This window comes from Teleopsis dalmanni, chromosome 2 (assembly GCF_002237135.1).
Source record: "Teleopsis dalmanni isolate 2A chromosome 2, ASM223713v2, whole genome shotgun sequence".
In the NCBI taxonomy this organism is placed as follows: Eukaryota; Metazoa; Arthropoda; class Insecta; order Diptera; family Diopsidae; genus Teleopsis; species Teleopsis dalmanni.
The window spans coordinates 64,282,626-64,307,565 of NC_051847.1; the positions used below are offsets into that span (position 1 = coordinate 64,282,626).

General features: G+C 27.1%; 1 protein-coding gene across 2 annotated transcripts; it reads left to right on the forward strand.

Annotated features, from left to right (window-relative positions):
* Positions 1-1,780: 1,780 nt before the first annotated feature.
* Positions 1,781-12,059, forward strand: LOC119680037 (zinc finger protein 135). 2 transcript variants are annotated; one of them, XM_038092657.1, is made up of 11 exons: positions 1,781-2,360; positions 5,356-5,563; positions 5,625-5,849; positions 5,942-6,108; positions 6,187-6,289; positions 6,348-6,672; positions 6,734-6,898; positions 6,982-7,162; positions 7,635-7,813; positions 7,886-8,459; positions 11,695-12,059. In XM_038092657.1, exons 1-11 carry the CDS (start codon positions 2,235-2,237, stop codon positions 11,707-11,709), a joined length of 2,268 nt encoding a protein of 755 aa, XP_037948585.1. In that variant the 5' UTR covers positions 1,781-2,234; the 3' UTR covers positions 11,710-12,059. The 2 variants fall into 2 exon arrangements, with proteins under 2 accessions (XP_037948585.1, XP_037948586.1); XM_038092658.1 differs by having other exon boundaries at positions 5,948-6,108.
* Positions 12,060-24,940: the final 12,881 nt, after the last annotated feature.

The window sequence follows — 24,940 nt, forward strand, 5'->3', positions numbered from 1 at the left end:
ATTTAATTTAAAATTTATTTAGTTTTGTAATATTTTATTATATACTAACATAGTATATAATATTAACATATTATATTATTTACAATAAAATTATTTAATTTATACAAATAAGGAATGGGTTTTGCGTTTTTTTTATTTAGTTTTCATTTACCCAACATTTTATTCGTTAATACATCAATACAATTCGGAAAAATGACTTGTGTACATATGTTGTTAAATAACGTGACGTTATGACAATAGTATTAAAAATTTTAAATAAATATATTATAACTTGAAGTCAGCAACAATGATTGTGAAAAATTTTTTAGGTCTAGTATATAAAATATTTCGTTTTACACAATATATATTTTACGTAAATTTAACTTAAGTAGGAAAGTGCTACATCTAATACACGATAGTGAGATGGCAGCCCATAAATGCCTGATCAAATGTCAAAGCGTCACCGCATATCTACACAGAAAAAAATTACTTGAAACATATTTATGTTTTGATGCACCGTACTCTGCTAACAATGTCTGACTTACAGGATTTAATATATTTTACTTAATAAATTGAATTTTATTATTAATTTTATTAAAAAATGTAAAAAATTAATGTATATAACAATAAAAACATATGTGAATATATAAGTTGATATATAAAAATATAGTCAAAAGTCTAAAAATTGCTTGATATATGATACTTAAATGTACTCGTAGTATATGATTTTTGAAGTATTCGATATCGGCATTTGTTACACATATTTTAGTTTAGTTTTTTATGTTATTTGTTAATAAAAAATATTATTTTTATTATAAGAAATTAAAAACATTTTTTTAATAAAAGTTGAATATTTTAAAGTTTAAAGTTTAATATATTTTTTTATTAAAAAAATTATATATATCATTTTTAATAAAAACAATGGAAAATACAGTCAAACTTCCATAACTCGTACTTCTATAACTCGAATTTTCAATAACTCAAACTGAATAGAGTGCAACAAGGCTTAGAGAGCAAATTACAATTAAATCAAAGTTCTTTAACTTGAAGTCTCCATAAGTTGAACCTTTTCTTTGCTATATGGTACTTCGAGTTATGGAAGTTTGACTGTATTTTTTTTTATATTGAAAATATTTCCTTTAATTAATAAAAATGGAAAAGATTTTTAATAAAAAAAATGGATTGCGTTATTGTAATAAAAAAAATTAAAAAAATTATTTAAAAAAAATGGAAATATTATTTTTAATAAAAAAATGAAATATATTATTTTATTAAAAGAAATTGTAAACATTTTTTATAATTAAAAAATGAATATATTATTTTATTCAAAGAATTTAATATTATTATTTTAAATGAAAAAATTGAATATATTATTTTATTAAAAAATATTGAAAATATTATTTTTATTTAAAAAAAAATGGAAAACATTATTTTTAATAAAAAAATGGAATATATTATTTTATTATATGAAACTGAAAATATTGTTTTTATTGAATATATTATTTTATTAAAAAAAATTATTTTTTATAAAAATATGAAATATATTATTTAAAATATATGAAAAATACTATTTTTAGAATAAAATGTTTATTATATACATTATAGTACTATTTATTATATATATTTATTACTATATTATTATTTTATTATATTATAAATACATTATTATATATGTGTACTATATATATACCATTATCATACAAATATCATTTTTACATACAAAATATATTTATTTAAATGTATGCATGCAAACTTTTTTAATGCTGGCAATGCTTCTATATATTCGTGGCTTCGTGAAACCACAGAGGCAAAAACAATACCAAAATGGCCGTTTACAAAGTGATGAGGAATTTCTGTGTGTCTGTGAATTAATTTATATAAAATTTTCGCGGATTTTTTTTGTTTGATAACATATTTATTAGTGTTGGAGTGTAAATAAGAAAACGTTAGTTGTGAAAGGATATTTCATGCATTGATGGCAAATGAATATCCATTAAAAAGTTAAATTATAAATTGCTTTAAAATGGCGCACGCAATCAAAGCGAGTTGACTTTCTTTTTCTGTACACCATTCAGTTTTGATTTTCTGTTTTTATATAAAAAAATTGTACTTTTATACTAATTGTATATACACAAACGATATATAAATACACAATTTAAGCAATTATTATATTGTATTGGTGAAATTTGTTTACCTAAATATTGTAAATACTTATAAATTTTTTCGGTGAAAAAAAAAAAATTGAAATAAATACAATGTGTGCTGCACAAAGCAACCCGCAGCAGAGCTTCGGCTATACATGGGGCTTCGCTGACAACAGTCGCGCGGATTCCGTATTAGAAATGTCGCCTAATATTAGTTATACCGTCAGCAGTGAATCCGTAAGTAAATTTTGTTTTCTGATAATTGTTTAGATTGTTTTTCACATCAATACTATTTCTAATTTCCCTCTTTATACTTACAAAAAAAAAGATTTTCATTGTGTGACACACAATGTGTGTGCATTGGCTCCATATTACTAGCCCATCATAAATATGTATAATCTGTATGCATGAATTCGTATGTAGTTTGTGTATGTAGCACAACTTTTTTTATGTAACGTTTGTAGTGCTGTCACATGCAAGTGTAGTGTGAGCCCGAGAGCGATTAGAGAGTCAAAACGTTCTCACAACCATTGGTGATTCTCGTGTGTATGAAGTATAAACACTTGAAGTTGCTTATTTATTTTATATAAAATTCTTTATATAATTTGTTTAGAGTATCCTTTATATTAAAAATATGCTATTAGAATAATTTAAATATAAAGAAACTTATATTAAAAAAAATGCAAGAGAAGTGACAAGAGGCGCAACAGTTCAATCCAATTAAAAAAATACTGACTCGTCCTCCACTTGTGTATTGTCTTTGAAAAAAAAACATTGATTTGCTTACGCTCTTCATTGTATGAATTGCGTATGTATAAGTAATTTATTGTTGAACGCACATACCAACACTTGCCAGTGTGTAGCGTAGTATGTTTGTTTTGACTACTTGTAGTTTTGGCGCTAAATTCAATGTAAAAAATGTTGCCACCTTAATTATTTAAGTTCTCTCCTCCTCCAACATTTTCCAACTGCTTTCAGCAATTCTTGAATTTAGAAGATTTATTAGTCTTTTTTATTTTGTTTTTTTTTTCATTTTCATTTTTAATTTATAATTTTTATGTCAAGAAAATAAAATAAAATTAATATTAAACTTGCTAATTGACACTGACATTACTGTAGTAATTTTGTTGTAGCTCTGATAGTGTTTCACTGTACTTAGGAAAGCTTGTTTAGTACGCTTTCCTTGCGAACAGAGAAACCTCGACGGCTTCGATTAGCTTTTTTTGCTGATTGTATGTAAATTTCATTTAATACCTGTGTATATTATCAGCGTATTGCTTTAAAGACCGGCATTTTGTGAACCAAGTTATATCAACATAAAAACAAGTGAAAAAAATGTTTGAGATTAGTGTACTTTACAAAAGTCCTTTATGAAATTGGAGTCTTCAGTAATTGCGAGAAAAGTTCTTCGTAAGATCTTTACTCCCCCACAAGTTGGCGACGACTATCACATTCGAATAAACCACGAATTGTACGTGCTTTATCACGACATTGATATAAGTCAAGAAATCAACATTCAATGGGTACGCTGACTTGGTTATGTCATGAGAATAGATGAAGGTATTTGCTCCAACGAAAAAGGTAATTGAAGGGTTAGGTTTGGAGAAAGAAGTGTCTCCGGTGGAGTGATGAAGTTGAGGGAACACTAACCATTCTTGCTTTACGAGGCAGATGAAAATATATATGGGGGGCACATGAAGAGACAGCATGCATGTCGCCGTAAACGGATTATGGCCATTTAAAGAAGAAAGAAAAATTAATCGAAATGTATTCTTTAATTGATTCTCTTAAAATATTTTTTTACTTGTATTTAGATAGATAATCTTATGTTACCTATGAGTGCGTTACTTTTGAAGCTACAAAAGTTTTAAAAGATAGACAATTATTTGGTGCTTAAGCTGTTTAAAGATGTCATTTCATTTATTACTATACATTTCTAATTAATGTAGGTGTCTTCAGATTCTACAAATTAAAAATTCCACCTTTCGTACGTACAGTTTTGTGAAAATCTAAATAATTACTCAAGTAAATAGTCTCATAATATCTACAGATCGCAGGAGCAATCAGATCTTACAGAGTTATGAGTGTACTTCGATTAAGTTTCACTCACTACTAACTTTTACACCAGTTAAATTGTTATAGTTTGCATGGTCATTGGAATAACAAATTACAGGAACAATCACACTTACCTACATCCTAACCCTTGCATAGATCCTTGTACTTCCTTACTTGTTAGGTGCTTGATAAATTTTTAACAACCAACAACAATGTATACTGACTAATGTGCGTACTAAGATAAGTGTACATTGTTAGTATATACACGGCGGTGAACTAAGATTCTTGTCAAAACCCAGAGTTAGTAAAGGTACTGCATATATGTCTAACAGGACATAGGTCCCGGCCAAAGTGTCATTTAGTAGTCAAACTAGAAGACTGTCCTACAACGCTGAACAACAACAACAACGTGTTGATATTAACTCTTGTCTGATTAAGCAAATGCAGATATTTTTCAAATCAATTATTTGATTAGTTAATTAGTATATCACCTTTCTATTGTTGCTGTGTGCCTTCGTTATAGATTAAATCCGTATGAAATCATATATTTTTCGATTTGATCAAAAGCATATATTAACTGCAGTGAAATCGATCTTCCTTTCGAATCCTTTATGGGTTTATGGGTGATATTGTTTTTTTTTACACTTCCATTTTAGTAGTATAAGTGTGGCCTTTGTTTACTTAATTGGGTAGGAGAAAACTCAAAATCTTTGGGGCGAACAGAGCTGTCATCCTGTAAAATTTGTATGGATTGGTTGCTTAATTGGTTAGGAGGAAATTCCAAATCTTTCGGACGGTTTTTCTTATTGACCTGATAAAATTTGCCATCTTGCAAAATTAACAATTTCGTTTGCCAAGTTTATAGACTTTTCAGGTTGATTTACTTTCACTTGATTGGGAAATTTGTGTGTTTTAGTGATGTTCGTATAGTGATCACTGTGCTGCCAAAAACTCTAATCCATTTTACTATGACGGGTCATTATTTGAACAGCGCTTTGGGCACAATGCCTTTACTCTAACTTTGGTTGGTTATTAATATAATGTCTTAAAGGTTTAGCACCTTTAGAGTTATTCTTAGTTAGTTTTATATGCACTATCTTTTTTTTTTTACTTTCATATAGCATATTACATATTGTTCTATAAATAAATTAATAAAAAAAAAATAATTTGTACATAGATGCCATATTTGTTAACGGATGGTTCAATCACTATGCAAAAGGATGTCAAAAATGCTTTAGCTGCAAATAAAGGAAGTGTTGTACGTCGCATGTTTGTTGTTAACGAACCATTTCCATCAGGTCAACGTGTTATCACCACAAGCGCAGCCCCAACAGTTGTTAAGAAACAAGAGCAACAAGTTTTAAGTTTGAATTGCGATAAAAATTGTAATTAAAAAATAATTTTGTTTGTTTGAAAATTCATTAAATACATAAATGTTTTCTTTAGATCTTTTAGTTGATCACACAGATCAAACGCATGCACTAACAAATGGTATTGTCGAACAAAAAGCTATACTTACCGCAGCACCTCCTGGAAGTAAAACACATTACAGTCCAATTGGTCCCATACAGTTAACAGCTGAGGAATGTAATGAAATTCTAATGAAACGTGCACTTGCAGCTTCTCAACAAACTCAAACAATAACCACCACAGATGCCCACACAGGAACAAGTAAATTGCTTTATAAACTTATTTATTTTGCGCTAAGCATATACACACTTTTGACAATTAAATAATTCGAATTATTTGTATTTATACAATTGTTCTAGATGATATTATACCTGGAATATCGGTGCAGGTACAGAAAGTAATACAAGGACTTGAAGATCAAGATGATTCACAAGGAGATACGCCAAACTTAAAACTAGAACCAGGAACATTGGAATTATCTCCCAAAACAGAATTACAGGAATCTATTAATTTTAGTGACGTAAGTATTAAATAAATAAAAATAAAATCGAAATATGTCACATTAATAGTTTATTAATATATAATTTTTATTGAACAGAACGATACCACTATAAAGAAAGAACGTCCTTTTAGTTGTGATGAATGTGGCAAATCATTTTTACTTAAACATCATTTAACGACACATGCACGTGTTCACACAGGTATATTCATTTATATAGTGTTTTAGTCTATGTATTGATTTGAATATTTTTCTGACAGGTGAAAGACCACATGTTTGTCCTCATTGTGGTAAAAGTTTTGCCCATAAGCATTGCCTCAATACACATCTCCTGTTACACTCCACTGAGCGTCCATACCAATGTGCGGAGTGTAAGAAAAGTTTTACATTAAAACACCATCTCTTAACACATTCACGTGTACATAGTCGCGATCGTCCATTTGTGTGCCAAGAATGTGGTAGATCGTTTCCTTTAAAACGACATTTGGTAACACATAGTAAATTTCATGCAGGAGAAAGACCTTTTGTATGCGAAGAATGTGGAGAAAGTTTTGCTCAAGAAAATCACTTAATTATGCACTCACGGTAAGTTAATTATATTATATACATAACTTAAACAATGCTTATAAATTTCAATTTTATGCAGATTTCATGGTTCAATTAATCCATTCGTTTGTCCTGATTGCGGTGTAACATTTCCGCGTAAATTTCAACTTGTAAATCATGGGCGAGTGCATGGTAAGGTGCCACATTCATGTACCGTTTGCGGCAAAGAATTTTTACAAAAACGTACACTCGTATCACATATGCGGTAAGTTTTAACTTTATAGATAATTATTATATTATAAAATTTTTGGACTATAATTTATTATATTTTAATAATTGCTTTTGCAGTATACATACCGGAGATCATCCATATCCTTGTATAAGTTGTGGAGAAGGATTTTTAACAAAAGCTGAGCTCAATCAACATTTTCGAAATAGTCATGGTGGCGTTAATCCTAATTCTTCGTCTAGCAATGTCGTGCCTACTAATACAATAATAACGACCCAACAACCTGCACAAAACATTCAGGTAAATTTACAAGACTATTTCTAATATTTTTAGAAGAGAAATGTAATGTTAGAATAGAATAGAATAGATAATGTATGGGGTATTGCAAAGTTATAGCTGATATTTTATGCTTATGAATTCATCAGGATATTGCAGGAAAATAAATGTCCAGATCAAATTTTAAATAAACTGCTTTTGTCAATATGGTGACTTATTTATTTTATTTAGTTACTCTAGCCGTAACTTTAATCACTATCATAATGAGAACGGAATTTCTGGAATTTCAATATTGTGAAATACACATTAAAAGCTCATATTTTATTAAAATTTATAAACGACCAAAAACATATAAGGTTGAAAATGCAAGGCTCTGCAAAATTAGTCGCTATGCATCTTGACCTCTAAAAAAATTATAATAAAATTCTAACGTGAACGTTATTATTCATAATTTTATGTTATATATTTATTAATTTTTATTTTTTTATAAATGCAGTTACATCAAACTCAGCAACAGCACCATCAACAACAGCATCAGCAACAACAACAGCAGCAACAACAAACACAGGCTCACCCACAAACAATTACTGTTATTAGCAATTCAGCAAATGCACAAATGCTGACTGTAACAGCCAATGATGGTAGCGGCATAACACGACCACAATTCGTTTGTCGGTTAGTATATATTTTACTTTTATTTGTGAATGAAAAATTTATTTATATATTTGCTTTTTTTGTTGTGAACAGAGAATGCGGAAGTGCCTTCAATAGTCGTGAAGCCTTAGCGCTTCACTTGAGACTTCATACTGGTGATAAAACCCTTATGACTGATCTTTGTGCACTAACGGCAGCTTTACCACCAAATTTCTTAAATGGTGGTTTAAATCCGAACACAACTGTTGTAGCAACAAATCCAAATATAGTTGCACAAAATTCAGTGCCAGTACAAATAATCTCATCTACGGGTCAAGTGGTAACACAAACCACATTGGTGCAGGCCGCCGCATCCACACATCCTCAAACAGTAGTGACGACAGTGCCAACAGTTGCAGTACAACAACAGCAACATACGCAAATGCAACCGGCTGTTGTAGCACAGCAACAAACGCCACCAAAACCAAAATCTCATTTCTGTCAAAGCTGTGGCAAAGGATTTGCTGCTAAGCATGGCTTAATGCAACATACACGTAGACATCCCAATGGTGGTTGCACAGTACGAACACATGTATGTGAATGTGGTAAAGCCTTCTTCCAGAAGAATCATCTTATGTTGCATCAACGGCAACACTTGGAAACAAAGCCAGTTATTGCACAACAACAGGTATGTCACGTATAAATATTAGTGCTTTAAAAATCATATCAGTTGTTCGAAACTTCGAGCATTTTGATGTTCAAGTATACTTGTTCGAAAATATTCGAACATTATTCGAGCAGTTGCTGTATGTGTTTGTATAAAACAAAACAAAAATAAAATTAAATATTAAACAGATTTGTTGTTCGAACAGTTTAGATAGCTTCGAGTTGTTTTAACATTTTCGAATATTTAAAGAGTTTGATCGAAATGTTCGAATTCGTGTATACGCCAAATGATTGAGCATCGTTATGCACTTTGAAGCACTAATAAATATTAATAATTGTGTATAAACAAAGTGAATTTATCTTTTTATTTATAACAAAAACAAAAAGAATTTTTAAATGCCAAATGTTATTTAAGTACAGAATATAAAAGTAGTGTGGAACAAATATTTATAAAATTTTTTATTTTAGAACTTTTAAATTTGGCGCACCCTGTTGACTGATCCGGTATATAACAATTTTCTAAAATCTAGGCGAAAACATCCTAAGAAAAAAAAATTATATTTATTTCTATGTAATATAATGTAATATAATGGCTAATGTAATCGTTTTAGTGTGTGATCATATAAAAGAAATGAAAGTGGAACAAAAATTAATTTAAAGATAAACTCTTCTTCTGAACAAGGTAAATTTTAAATTTATGGCTTTTCAACATGATATTTTTTTTTTTTACAAAATTTCACATCATTTAATTACTAAAAAACGTAAAATAGAAGAGTTTGTACTAAATTTAAACATGCTAAAACTGAATTCATTGGCCTTATCATATTGGCTTCTATATTTTCATATAAAAACAAATATAGTAGAAAGGCTTAGCTTACTGTTTTAACTTAGTCTGTCTGCTATTTTTAAAGTAACAAACCAATCGTTTTATGCAGTTCATTTAAGTTAATATCTTTACGAAAGTATATTGTTTTAATTAATATGCATATATGTATTTCAAGTTTACAACGTTGTTGGTATTATCAAAACTAAAATGATACATAATATAAGTTATTTATATTTATAGTAATTTTTAAATCAAGTATATATATTTTTATTTTTCGCTTTTATTTAAAAATATTTATTTATTTAAATTTATTTAAGTATTTATTTTATTTAAAAATAAAAGTCAAAAATAGAGAAGAATGTAAGAATGACAAAAACAAGGTTAGGTCCTACATGGACTGCAGCTATGGAATAACGATATATTTTTTTTATATATACTACACCGGCGCAAAAGGTTCTTTATTTATAAGTAAAAAAATAAGGAAAAGAGAATATAAAATGACTGTAATTCACATCATTACATCTGTATATATAGTAGAATTCTTGCGAAGAGCTTGAAAGAGTGTTATTCCTGTTTTTAGTATAGTGATACTTAAGTTTGCGTCGTCAAATATAAATTGAAACTCAATACTGCTTTAAGGGAATTCTAAATTCCAACTATCCCCCTAGAGAACCCTATAAAGAACTTCAATCCAAAAATTCAATAATACTTTAGTATATAAGACGATAAGCAAAAATGGTTGGCTTGGGACGTATATGCGTTTTTTATAACGAGCGTGTCGTGTCTTACAAGTTGAAAATGTAATGAAGATAAAAGACTTAAACAAGAACTTTTATGAAAAACTTGACTGGAAATAAACTCGTCAATTTGACTGAACAATATGGTTTCAGGAGCGACCTAGTCTACGTCCCCGATCTCATCGGCTACGCAGACGACCAGACCAAGTACTGTTTAGCACTCCCAACAACAAGATCCAAAGTAATAAAGCTTAAATGCTAATATGTTGATTGTTTCGACAATTATTGTCTGAAAATTTTCAAGTCATGTCTGAAGTGCTATTTTATTATTACCCTAAAAATAATGTTATCTCCAAAAATGGAGTAAGCACATTAAAAACATTCATTACAACATATATATCTGTAATTACTGACCTAACTATTAACTTTTAAAAGCAATAAGTTTTGTGTTCAGAAGAGACTCATCTCAGCATAAAAACAAGTGCCTCTCAATCCATCCAACAGTAACCCAAAAAGCCCTTCGCTTATGTTTACAACATCAAATAAAATTATATAAAAAAATTTGACTTAATGTTTAAAGGATCAATTATAAAAGATTATAAAAAATAGGTTTGTGCTACCGATTTTTAAAATCCAACTAATCTCCATATCTATGGGTAGTAAAGATATATTGACGTTCTATTTCTTATAAAAATATTTACTGCTTATATATACAATATAATATTTTATTTTAAAAGTGAATTTTCTTGTATTGTTTCATTGGTCAAGTCCTAATCCTGAATTATTAATATAATCCTTTTTAATATACAAAGCAAACGGTTTTTATGTTAAAAAAAATATTACCGGAAGAAAAAGAAGGGACACAGAACAGATTAATGCGATAATATTTTATATGCAATATTTGATTGATATGATTTTAGATTTATATAAAGATTTTCGAATAATATATAAGCTCTAGATTTATATATTGATTTTAATTTTAAAAATATATTTTAGATTTTTTTATACTGTCTAGGTTTATGTATTGTTTCTTGACTTATATATCTAGATTTAATAGTTAAATATGAATTCTATGTTTTTATATGGATTATAGATTTATGTATACATAGATTTTGAATTTATATATGATTCTAGTTTAATATACATATCCTCTTAAATTATATATAGATTTATGTCTGGGATTTAGATTATAATGTGGATTCTAGATACATATATTGATTTTATTTTTTTTTGTAAACTATACTTAGAATCTAGTTTAAAGGTGGATTTCAGATTTATATATGGATTTTAGATTTATATATAGATTCTAAATTTATAAATCGGTATATATTTATACTCTTTATTCTTATGCTTATAAATTTATGTACGTAAATATTATATTATACATTGATTGTTTTCTATAAATTTATTATATATATATTATATAAATTGCATTTGAAACATTAGTTTAATTTCTTAATAGATTATTAATATATATGTTGCTATATAAGTATGTTTATGAATATTATTTTATTATATATATATTAATATAGTTTAATATGGTTATTTGTTTAAATTTTAATTTCTTTCATAATTCTTTAAAAATTTGTTGTAATAAAAGTATTTAATAATTTATAAAAACAAAATAAAATTCACCTTATTCATGTTATTTATTGGAAACATTTAAAAAAAATTCATTTTCTATTTTTCAACAGACAACAACACAGTAGTTCCCATCATTATGTTTAAAGCAAATTTTGGACTTTGGAATAGTTATATAGCCGCCTGTCAGGTGTGATTTACATTTGGATACTAAATGTAAGACCCTTTCTGGATACTAAATATTTAAGATGTTAAAGTGTAATAAACCTCGTACTTGTATCCTTTTACATCAATTAGTTAATTAAGATTATTTAATTTGTAATATTGAACCGCAATTAATTTTATTTAATAATGACTAAATGTCTGATATAACCCTAAAGGTGAAACATACATTTATAGAGATTCGAACACGAATACAAATTATGGCCAAATTTTTTTTTTTGTTTGAATATTAAAAACAAAATATTGTTTTGTCGAAAATGGGTTAAATTTAATTTAATAATAAATTAGTTTGTCAAACTAATTTTGAAATGTATAAAATATGGCCATATTATTATACTATAATATGTTCCAGTTTTGTGTATTTTAAATTATAAATATATATTTAACATATAATTATATATATTAAACTTTTTAGTTTAATATTTTAGTTATTACTAGTTACATTTAGTTTATATATATAAATAAAGTTGTAAATTTAAAATATGTAAATTTTAATAATGAATTGACTTAAATATTATTTATATAAATAGTTTTTATTTCACTACATATACTAAATTGAGCTAATACATATGTCAAACACATTTTATAAAACAATTAAATTGTAAATATATAATTAGATTTTTTACATTATGATATGTAATATATAATTATATAAATAATAACAGCCGAAACTTATTATGTCAAAATCACACATATTGTTTATGTATTTTACTGAATTGTCTTTTAATTTAATTAATTTAAGAAAAATCAAGGTTTATATAAAAAATTCGAACATTCAAAATTGTTTGTAATTCGCCTATAATGTATGGCTTTTAAAATTTTTTAGCTTTAAAGCATATTAAAAATCGATATCTCTATAAATATGTGCTTCCGACAATATTATACTATATAATATTTTATATGAATTGAATTAATTAACTGTTTGTATTGTTGATACTTCTGTATATTTTATTATACAATTGCAATAATTATACATTACTTTTAAACAATTTGTATTTTTTTTTACTATTCCTTACTGACATAGATGTAGATATGTCTTACAGTTTGTATATACGAAAATAATGTTTTCTTTTTGTCGTTTGTCAACAACAAAAACTTTACAAATTAAAATCGCAATGTAAGTTTTTGCAGTGATATTTCTTTTTACAGCCATCGAAGTAATTTCAAAAAAAAAAATATGATTTTTTCTATTGTACATGTATAAGCAAACGACAAAAGGAAAACTAAGTAAAATTTATTTAAAAGTATAAATTATTAATTGTATTTGATTTTAAAAGGTTAAATATGCAAAGTTCTAACTTAGACTAAGTGATTAAGAAAATAAGATATATGTATTTTATTTCAGAGAAAAAAAAAATTATTGTTAAAAACTTAATTGTATTAGCTGATGTGTCGGTCGCATCTAAAAATACAACCTGAAAATTAAAATGTGGGATTTTCGTTATACATTAACTGTTTGGCAAATTAGAATTTTTATAAAATATATATAAAAACAAATTTATATATATATATATACATATTGTAATTATCGAGGTTCATTACTGAAACTTCAACATTAAATGCGTAGCGTTTGATCTTAGATTGAGTGAGAAAGTGAATAGAACCTCTTTAATACATAAATTTTATAACTTTTAGTTTTATTTTTTTAATTAACCGAAAATTATTTTATTATAAAAACATATACATATATGTAAACATATGTTCGTAAAAATTATACATATTATTAAGTATTTGTAAAATATATAATATATAAATATATGTATGTACACATAAAATATAAGCACGTTAAATGTTTATAAACAAAATGTACGACCCTTTTATTTTTATGTATATGAAGGATTCAATATATGATGTAGTTGATGTACACGTTTTTAATTATTTTATACACACAAATAACACTTATACATACGAACACAGAGAGAAAAAAAAACACATGCATTTAACATTATTCAAAAGTGCTAATAGCACAAGTAAATAAAAATGATTATGTTGTAAAAAAATAGATTTTTAATTAAGTGCAAAACTATCCGAATAATTCTATATAAATCTATATATATATAAAATATATACATATATTTTATTATAAGATAAAGTAATACAATAAAAATTCTAAAAGATAAATAATTCGTATGCTCTTTTATGTAATTTAATTGTAAAATATATATTTATTATTAGGAATTGCAATGTTGTTTAAATATATAATTATTTTGCTAAGAGTATAGTAATTATAACAAAGTTTTTTTTTCTATTTAATTCAAACAAATCCGTTTGTTGTTTTGTTATTTTTTAACTTATAATTTTAACACTTTGTTTCCTATAATATTTACTGATAAACCTACTTTCTGAATGAAAACATTTTAGGTAGTATAGTGAACGCTTGATTATGTGAATACTCAATTATATGAACAAAAAAGATGCGAAAAAATTGCACACTTGGTATTCTACAAGGTGCTGATTCGATACAGTAGTAGTACAGTGAATGCTTGGTTCTACAAGGTACTGATTCGATAATCTAGGTGATACAGTGAAGGCTTGATGATATAAATACTCGATAATATGAACAAAAAAATGCAAACAAATGGAATACATAGTATTCTACAAGGTATTGATTCGATGATCAGGTAGTACAGTGAGAGCTTGGTTATGTGAATACTCGATTATTTGAACAAAAAAATTACGAAAGATTTGAACACATGGTATTCTATAAAGTAATGATTCGGTGATGTAAAGAAGTAAACTCCTATCAAGTCGAAAATCAAGTTAAGCTACGTAAGTTACAAAATGTAGTGAAAGTAACATGACTTCCCAATAAAATTAGAACTGAAGTGATCCGGAAATGTTGGATGAAAATCAAATTATGCGCAAAGCTCTTATCTGTATATGAAGTTAACAGCTTATTATTACTTAAAATAATTAAGTGTTCAATTCCAATACTTGGCATTGAAGAAATGTCCGGGGCAAATTTTGATCAAAGTGCTTGTTCGGAAGAAAGTACAAATGCTGGTGATCGATTGTATCCCAGAAAAATAATGGGGAAGAATTTTAAAATGTACAGAAATGATTTTATTTTTTTTTTAAAGTAATTAAAGTAATTATTAATTTATTCAAAATTTTGTTTTTATCTTGTTTTTATCTTGTATTTCGAAAAATACGTAAAACCTTTAATATGAAAATATAAAATTTAACGGAGTGCAATCAATATATCAGTAAGAGACTTTAGCAAGAGATTTCTTTTTTGGCATACTCTAGAATGGCACAATATTACTACTTATTGTACCACTTTGTCATGTTACTAAGTTATCTGCTTATCGAGGTCGTTTGTCGAAATCGTGAATATTGTTATTGTATTATATGTATTACTAATAAGAGTGTATTTTTTCTAAAGAATGTTGAACATACAGAAAGTCTCTAGTTAAATTCTCTTTTTGATGTATTGACATCCCTGCTGCTATCGTTCAAATTGTAATTCTGAACAAAAGCGTAAGTCTTATATCAAGGAGATTTGTCTTTTATTAACTAAAATACTACAGAATTATAGAAACCAAAACGTTAAGCGATCTAATTCAAGCGTCGATTGAAACTTATTAGCGAAAATTCTAGTTATCAGTTTATTCTAGTTTTGTTTATAAACAAAAAAATAATTCAGAAAACATATATAATATGTTTGTATAAAGATTAGAATGTCAATAATCCATATTATTATTGAAATAAATAGGTAAAATGATCCATATTTCAACAAGATACTTAAGAGTACATCTAATCTATACACCCAATATCTATTTCTTATATATGTATAACTTCCTTAAAGTCCTTCCTATTTTCATGTCATCAATATTACTGTTGATATAAGGTATATATATATACATAGGTAGAACTTTAATAAAACACACAACTGAGATTTTTATATGTGATGCACATATATGTATATAACATACTTCCTATAATTTTTTTTTTGAAGACTCCACCTTATTTAGTTTCGTTCATTTAATATTTTCTAAAACATTGAGTATTTCTATAGACCGTCGTCTAAAACGATTTTTTTTAAAAACCGTCCCTAGCTCTTTTCCAACCGATTGGTCCTTATGTGCCTTGTGTGCTTGTGGAAATATGCATAGGTTCTGTTAATATGGAAAAATCTAAACTGGCAAGATGTACACATATGAAATATCTTATTAGATCGAATATATGGAGCGATATCTCGATTCCTAAAGAATTACTGATACACAGCTTTTAACTTTAAACTCGAGTTCTTAGAGATAGCACGTTTAGGTGTTGCTATGATAAGATACAAAGTCTTATAGAATAAAAATAATTATTAAACAAAGTGAGGACTCAGTGATCGGTTATTATAGCAAATAAAAGACCAAAACAAAGCAGACATATTAAGACGACACTGAACACTGAAGTGAGTAAAATTTATATTAATATAAATATTTTTTTATTATTAAAAACATTTATTTATTCTTTAATTCAAACAAATTAAAAAAAATTAAAAGAAATCCCTATAAGCTGTATTGAAACGGAGTTCAGAGAGAAGTCTCTTGAGCTGAAGGAATAACTAGTAGTCAAATGGTGATAAATCAGGAGCAATGTTATAGAGTTAGACCATTTTGGCGAAATGATCTCGAATAACCAAAGCAGTTAAGGTGGGGAATTATCGTGACGTAAAAACCAATGAATTGTCTGCCCATAATTCTTGGGTAGATTCTATTCATAATTATATTTTATTTTACATAAACATTGAATAACGCTCAAGTAAGTAATTCACAATGCACCACATCACGATTATTAAAGAAAACTGCTCATATGAGCTTGCTGCTTGACTTTAGGATGATTCTTTAGCTCAGCTTTTGCACAGCATACGTTTTAGTCGTCGGTTGTTTCTAAGTCGTATGTATAGGTCCTAATTTTATTTCCAGTTTTCATCAATTTCATATCAGTTTTGTTAGATAGATCGCAAAGCAAAAAGGTTTTTTCAAGATATGAGAAACATTTGTTAAAATGGTCTGGACTAAACCAAAATGTAATACGAACAATATCAACGAAGTCTATATGAATCTTCTATATCTATATTGTATAGATGTAGTCTATATATTATTGTCTATGTTGATTTCAGTACAAGTCTAACAAGTTTACAAGTAACTGATAAAAACTGACATTTTTAGACAAAGGAAGGAGAATGTGGATCTGTGTTTGAAGACAAGAGGTAGAAAAGAGTATTTTCAGAAAGTTTTTAAATATAAACTAACCGAAGGATTTTCATTAATAATTAATAATCTTTTGTTTTCATGTTGTAGGTTAAAAGTGATATTTCACGTACCAACTCCTAATGCTCTTCCTTTTGTGAGTCGTTACCTTTTGTATCAAGCGTACCTTAGCTAATATAAGTTTTTTTTGTTTTGACATATAATTAGAGTTTATGAGAAAAATAGTTAATAATTAGTTTGCTAATAAATTTATAATAAATGAATTTATAATTAAAATTTAATCACATACGAGTATCAGTTACAATACATGTTATTAAAATATTAGTAAATTAACACTATTATTTACAGTTGGAGACGAAAAATTATCTATTCGCTTTGGCAAAGGTCAAGATTGTAACATTTTACAACTAAGTGGGTAGTGTTTATATTAAATATTATCAAAGAGCAGGTTTAATAGGCAATGTATCGTTTATTTTGATATCGAAAGGTCATTGACTTTGTTTAGAGCAAATTATAAATATTATTATGATAAATATACAGATGTATATAAATTAGTATTGGTGTGTATATATTCGTAGTTTTGACTTTTAATGCCAGACATTATGACGTAAAGAAATAAAAAAAAATTTATAAATAAGTTAGAAGAAATATCTGAACCTCTTACTCTTAAGATTGTGACGTTTCATTAGTCGACTCTTCTAAAATCAGGTTTTCTCTCTCTCTCTCTTATTTCTCTCCTTTTTTTTCTTCTTTCAATGACTTTATTGATTCAATGAGATCAATTTATTATTATTTTTTTCTTTAGCGCCTCTATGGTTATTTTCGAAAAAAAAGTGCACCGCCCGTATGAGTGTCAAGAAATAATTTTGGAGCTGATTGCGAAATATGTATGTTTTTTGAAAACAAATGTTTTCGTTTATATGTTGCTTTGAATACAAGATATCTTACGTGCTTTTTTCGTTTTTTTTTTGTTTTCTTTCCACTTTTTATTTTTGTTATAAATATTAGTCACAAATTGATTATGTGGAATTAGAATAACTCGTTTTGCATTCCCGGTTTGTTCGTTGAAAATGTTGTTTAATAAATGTAGAGAAAGATACTTTTTCGATATTTATAAAAATATTTTTTTTTTTGGTTTATATACTAATCTACATTTTTCAATTTTCGCAAATTTTTTTCTTATCTTGAACTAAAATTGACTTAAAAATTTATAAAATATTTGATAAAATTTTTTCCTTAATTAGAATTTTGATCATACATTAGCTTTTACTACATTTTTGTCACTTTATATATTTATAGTATATAATATACAGTTGCACTTCCTCTATAGTAAATTTCAAGATCTTGAAAAAAGCTTCATAATAGAACAAATTCACAATACAGGACAATAAGAACTATTTAGGTTCTTACAAATTAACCCAACCTAAGCGTCATATATAGACCTATTACTCGTTAACGATATCAGACTTCTATGTAGGTTGAAGAATAAAGTACCCCATATTTTTCTTAAAGTTCTATTCTGCACATATAGACTTATTAATCGTTAGCAATATCAGACTTCTATGTAGGATTGGATGATAAAGTATGTAGAATGTGAATTCTATTTGTGAACCCAAGGTTTTTCTTAAAGTTCTATTTCTGCAATGTTTTCCAACTTCCCCCTAAATATGTCAGGTCTATTCCAGCTTACTGCATATGTCACAATTGGTAGTTTTCATCTGAATGAAGTAACACCATATATTATTAAAATCGGCACACATAAATTTATACAGTTTAACAAATTTATACAGGAAACAGGTCCTTTCACAGTTTGAGAAAGCTCATGATATCTAAAAATATATTGCGAATCCCCAAAATTTTGTTATATAAGAGAATTATATGGCCTGTAGTCACTTATAAAAGTGAAACCTGGATATTAATTGATGCCAAAGCAAACAAACTGGCAGTATTTGAAAAAAGGACCATGAGTATTTAGACCAGTGCAAGAAAATGGAGAATATCGAATAAGATATAATAATGAACTTGATCAACTGATGAAAGATGACACAATAATCAAGCACATAAAAAAGGCACACTTGAAGTGGATAGGACACGTTGTGCGGATTTGAGTAGAAAGGATCTTCGAGAGGGAAGTTAGAACAGCTAGAATAAATGGAAGACCGAGAAAGAGATGGAGTGACAGTGTTTTAATTATTTTATTATTTATTAAATAAAATTTATTTATTAAATAAATCGGATAAAATTACATTTCTTATCTGAAAACCATTTTTAGCTAATTTTTAATAACTCTTTGTGTAGGGCATGCAGTCGACTACCTCTGTGTAGCCTGTGATACCTGGCGAAGTCTACGAAATCCGCCTACTATAAAATTACTCGCAAAAATGTTTTGATCCATTTTCTCTTCGTATTTAAGACTTACAAGTTCAATCATTAAAATCTACCGTGACGTTATGATATACTTGATATACAACTTTTTTAAAATATCCATTTACGACACATATCGACAGTGTCACGTCTTCATTTGATGAGTGTTTTTGTTTTCAATACAAATTAAAACTGGAAATTGTTAATATTCACTGAGTATTAGATATTTCGAAAAAGACAGATGAACAATTATTTCGAAATATAATTCTAACCAAGGCTACTGAGGGTTTGTAGAATGATGTAGGTCAAAACTGACTGAAATTTTGGCAATACTGATACTTTGGTGGAACATAACTTTTTAATGTAGCAAATTGGACAAGATTGTCTGCGTGCTCAAAGGCTTACACCTTTGTCAATGAATATATTACATGTATCAATGTCCTATGGGTCCACTTTTTATTTAAAAATATTACTTTAGTGACAATTTTGGGGGAGCGTTATCCCATACATTTCACTTCGTTTCGTCAATGACACTATTCGTTTTCTTTCTGATTTTAATCTACGGGCTTAATGTGTACATAGTGTTGTGTATGGTTAATATATACCGCGCTGAATAGTAAATTCTGAAAAATGTTTGAGTGGTATAGTTCCAAATTAATAAATGCGGTACTGGAAGCGTGGAAAGTGTTTCTCATGCCTTAATCTTCATACAGCACTTTCCAAATATATTTAAGCGTAACTCCTATAACTTAGTTTTTTTACTTTTATTTAGCGAACATTTTGAGGTCCTATATTCCACTAGAAGAGAAGGTCAACAGTAAGTAAATAGCGAACATTTAATATTGTTTTCTTCATTTATTTTAAGTTCCCATTTATGTCGACACTTTTTCAATGTCTAGGTAGAGAGGAATCAATTAACTTTGTTGCTCGGTCACATATCAGTCATCTATATTTTTTATGATGGCATAGATACTCCATTTACTTCTTTTAATTAAGATGAATTAAGGATTAAGTTGAATTGCAATTATAAATTCATTTTTGTAATAATTCTATTTATTATAACATTATATATGCTAGTTAACATTAGTTTAAGGCATTTAAAAGTCACAAGCTCCATCGCCCGAAACCTATGTATTTCACGAACTTATGTATAAGAAACTCTACTGATGTAGATATGCTAATTAAGTTAGTATGTACTCATTTTTATTGTTTTTAAATTGGTCCGTCTGACATGCTCAAATTTTTTATATAAGTAATAAATGCTACCTTGATTGTGGTAGCCAGATTTATGGGTAAATGTGTGTTAGAGATATTATAATTAGCGCACTTAAAAAACTCGTTTTTTAACTATTTCCCAAATAAATTTTATTTAATGACAGCCTTAGATACATACATATATGTGTATAACAATCTCAGTGTTAAAAATAAAGCTAAACTATATTTTAATAGAACTGCATCACAACCATTAATTATCTTCCAAGATCAAGTAAAATCTTTACAAAGAGAATTATTATATTACACCAATGTCAAAATAATTTAAGAAAAATCTTTTTAGTACTCTCAAGTTTTAGAATTAAACCAGAACCGAAAATTATATTTAATTTAACTAATTAAATAATAGCGAATTTATTTTCTTCACCTTTTTGCGCATTTCTATTCCATTTCCATGATTTATTGTTCAAACAGTCGCTCGATTTAACTGTTTCAATAGAAATTAAGCTATTATATATACATTGATCATGTTTGCCAAATATAAATAATCTTTTTAAGATGAATAAGCCCATTTTTTATGCACTATTCCGTGTTTCGGCGGAGGAGTAAGTGCACCAATAATGTGTCTGGCCCCGTCTTGCGGTGCTACCTACGCAACTTCATGCCTACATACAAAATCGGCTTTAGCTGTAGCTTTTGCCTTATGTGGGGTTATCAACAGTGGTGTAGGCAAAAATGTATTTCAATTCTTCAAAGGGATTTTATTAGTCTTTATTTTGTGAAGTTTTTTAATGCTTATTAAATTATATTGTTAAAAAGTCAAAAATGTTTTTTTAATGACGGACTTTTAATATTACCACATTCAATTCAACATACAATTATTTTTATTGAAATGTGTAGATGTTTCTTTTAAAAAATAAGGTTGTTTTTGTATGGGAATATATTCCTTAATAATTATTCACATATTTTATATTATATATCATAATAAGATAATTAAAACGTAACAAAATTGTGTACTCCTGGTGAAATAGATTATCGCGACTATAGCAGATCTTTTATGCCTAATCAAACAGACTTGCAAAATAGAAATTTATGTGTACTACCTTATGTCTATTAATCGAATAGACTAATTCAACATTTTGACTAAAAGCCAGAATGTTTTTAATGAGGAACTTTTCGCTTCAAATATAGGCAAGCACTGTTTTCTCAGCACTTTCTTCCTAATTCACATGGAATCTGTATAGTCAGAATATTTCTTTTGATAATTTCCTTTCTATTCCACTACAACCAGCCCAACTCACACAACTATACTAACTAATCAAACATACTAAATTTTGTTTTTTGAATAAAGTGGAGAAACTTTTTTACAGTTAAATTTCTAGTTGCAGATAGAGTTAAGAGCTGTATCTACACCGTGCAATTACGAAGAAAATAAGATCGTCACGTTCTTTAAGAAGACGATCAGACAGACCTATCTTCTTAAGATGGTGACACAAGTTAAGATATCCTTTCAAGTAGAATACAGTATATTTAAAAATTTAAAATATATTGATTCGAAGAGATCTTCGAATTCGGGGAAACGACCTGTCATACAGCTTCTGAAAGAATATAATGGAAATAATAAGAATATAAACCTATTCTCATGTATGAGCTAAATATTTTTGGTGTCTCTTGTTTGGTGTAAAAATGTTCAAATTTAGAGACTAATATCTTAAAAATCAAGTTGTATTACTTGGTGGTGTAAAAATAGCTGAGTTTACTTATATTTGTTGTTAAATGTGGTTTTCTGGAAAACCGAAATCATATCAAAATATGATCAAAACGAAATGATTTGAGCAAATCAAATGTTCACCAGAGAAAAGAGCTTTCATTAAATAAATGTATACATTATACAGTTTAGTTTTGCATTAAAGTTCTACATCCCAATTAAAATATTAATTATGTATATTATATAGTATAGCGCTTTTGTAGTCTTAAAAAAATGGATAGTACTTTTGTGTTCTTCCAGCTTCAGTCTTCTTAAGTTAATATTGAGCCATTTGGTAAGATGACTGTAGACAGATGTTAACAGTTGAGAAATATTCAAAAATGCTGTCTTCATATCAGACTACTTATAGAGATTTGCTGATATAACCGAAGAGGAGTAGTCTTGTGATAAAGAGAGTAAATATCATTGCAGTTATTCAGTTTTTTGTACCGTATTCATAATGTATATATAATCGTCTCTACTATCAATGTTTTATTACCCATCATTCTTTGAAATTACACAAATAACTTTATTAACTTCTCTTATGTTATGCACGCATACAGTGCTCAATCTTCTTTAAATACAATATCATAATATACCAAAGTTTCTTTCATAGAATTTTTCCAGTAAACTCTGGTAATCATTGCCATTGATTTTGTACTTGTGGATTATTAAGTCTGTTTATACTACATCTAGCTATTGATTCCTTTGTATTCATCATACTATTAAATTATTTTATTTTCCTTTAAAGAAAAAAAAAATTTATTTATGCTTTCATTGTTAACTATACAATGTACATTTATTTAGAAAACAACAGCATTTTACCATTTAATAGTACCAATACCCCACAAAATAAATGGTAACAGCTAAAAAGCTACTTAAGAGCACGAAAAATATAAAAAAAAAATGTCATAATGAAATGAAAACCTGCCACTTAACAGCACTAAAAAAACACAAAATTCTATATAAAGTTTCTGTAAACTGTTTTCATTTAAACTTGTTTAATATTATGCTATAAAAGAAATAGAAATTGGAGTAATATCATTAAAATTAGCAATGTGATTACAACGACAAATCTTCAGGTTACATAAACTATAGTGAATAGAACATATTTAGTACACATTTTTTAGTATTAACTGTTTAATTCTATTTTTGACAAGAAGAAATTTAATGTCAAATATCAGTTTATTCTGCAGAAGCACTTTTTTTGTTAAAATCCCTAACGGTAACAATGATACGTGGAAAATTATTCTTTTCTTAGTAGCACTTAACTAGTAATTATTTTTTTATTATCACTTTATTTAAATAAATTAGTGCTGTAATGTTATCATTTTATCTATTTTTGCATAAAAAGAAAAATGTTTATAATAATTTTATTTATTTATTACTTGTATATTATTAATTGAAATTTTTTTTTTAATAGTTCAAAATAAATAAAAATAAATAAAACTAAATAAAAATTTTGTTTTTTAACAGGCTAATTGGTTAGTAGTAGGTAATAATACAATTTTTAAAAAAATCTTTTTTTAAAAGATTTTATTTAAACAGATATTTCGACTATAATCTATAGACAACAGCAGGATACTATACAATATTAATATAATGTAACAATATTTTTGTATATATCACAAAAAACAATTATACAATATATTAACATTAAAACATGAATTACATGTAACATATAGATGAAATAATTATACACTACTTTGACGATATATATAAAATACATATATAGAGGAATAATATATATATTCTCTTCCAGATTTGTTGAAGGAGTTTTTATAGTGTTGTATATTAGTTTTATAATTGACCTTGATAACACCAAAGAAAAAACAATATTATTATTAAAAATATTTAATCATTGAAACAATATGATATTTTTATTTTTAAAATAAATTAAAATGAACTATAATCTCCTAAAGAGGACTATAAACTATAGTACCCTGAAGTTGACTTTAGTACTCTGAAGGCGATTATAGATTACAGTAGTCTGAAGATGACTACAGTCTATAGTATCTTGAAAATAACTATAGTCTGTAGTTTCCTAAAGATGATTATAGTCTATAGTACCCTGAAGATGACTATAGTCTGTAGTTTCCTAACGATGCCTATAGTCTATAGTATCCTGAAGATGACTATAGCATATAGTTTCCTAAAGATGACTATAGCATATAGTTTCCTAAAGATGACTATAGTCTGTAGTTTTCTAAAGATGACTACAGTCTATAGTACCTTGAAGATTACTATAGATTATAGTACTTTAAAGATCACTACAGTACTCTGAAGGTAACTATAGAGTATAGTACTCTGAAGATGACTATAGACTATAGTACCTTGAAGTTGACTATAATCTATAGTATCCTGAATATGACTATTGACTATAGTATTGTTCCTTTTATATGACTATAGTTCACAGTCTATTTTTTCGTGAAAATTATATATAATTTATGTAAATAATTTACAAAGTTATTTGAAAAATTGGTGAATTAAAAAATATAAATATTAAAAAACTCTGTCACATATTTCTAACATACATTTGGCCGTGATATTACGTATCACCGAAAACATTATCTATAAAAAATACAAAATACAATTATAGAAAAAAAA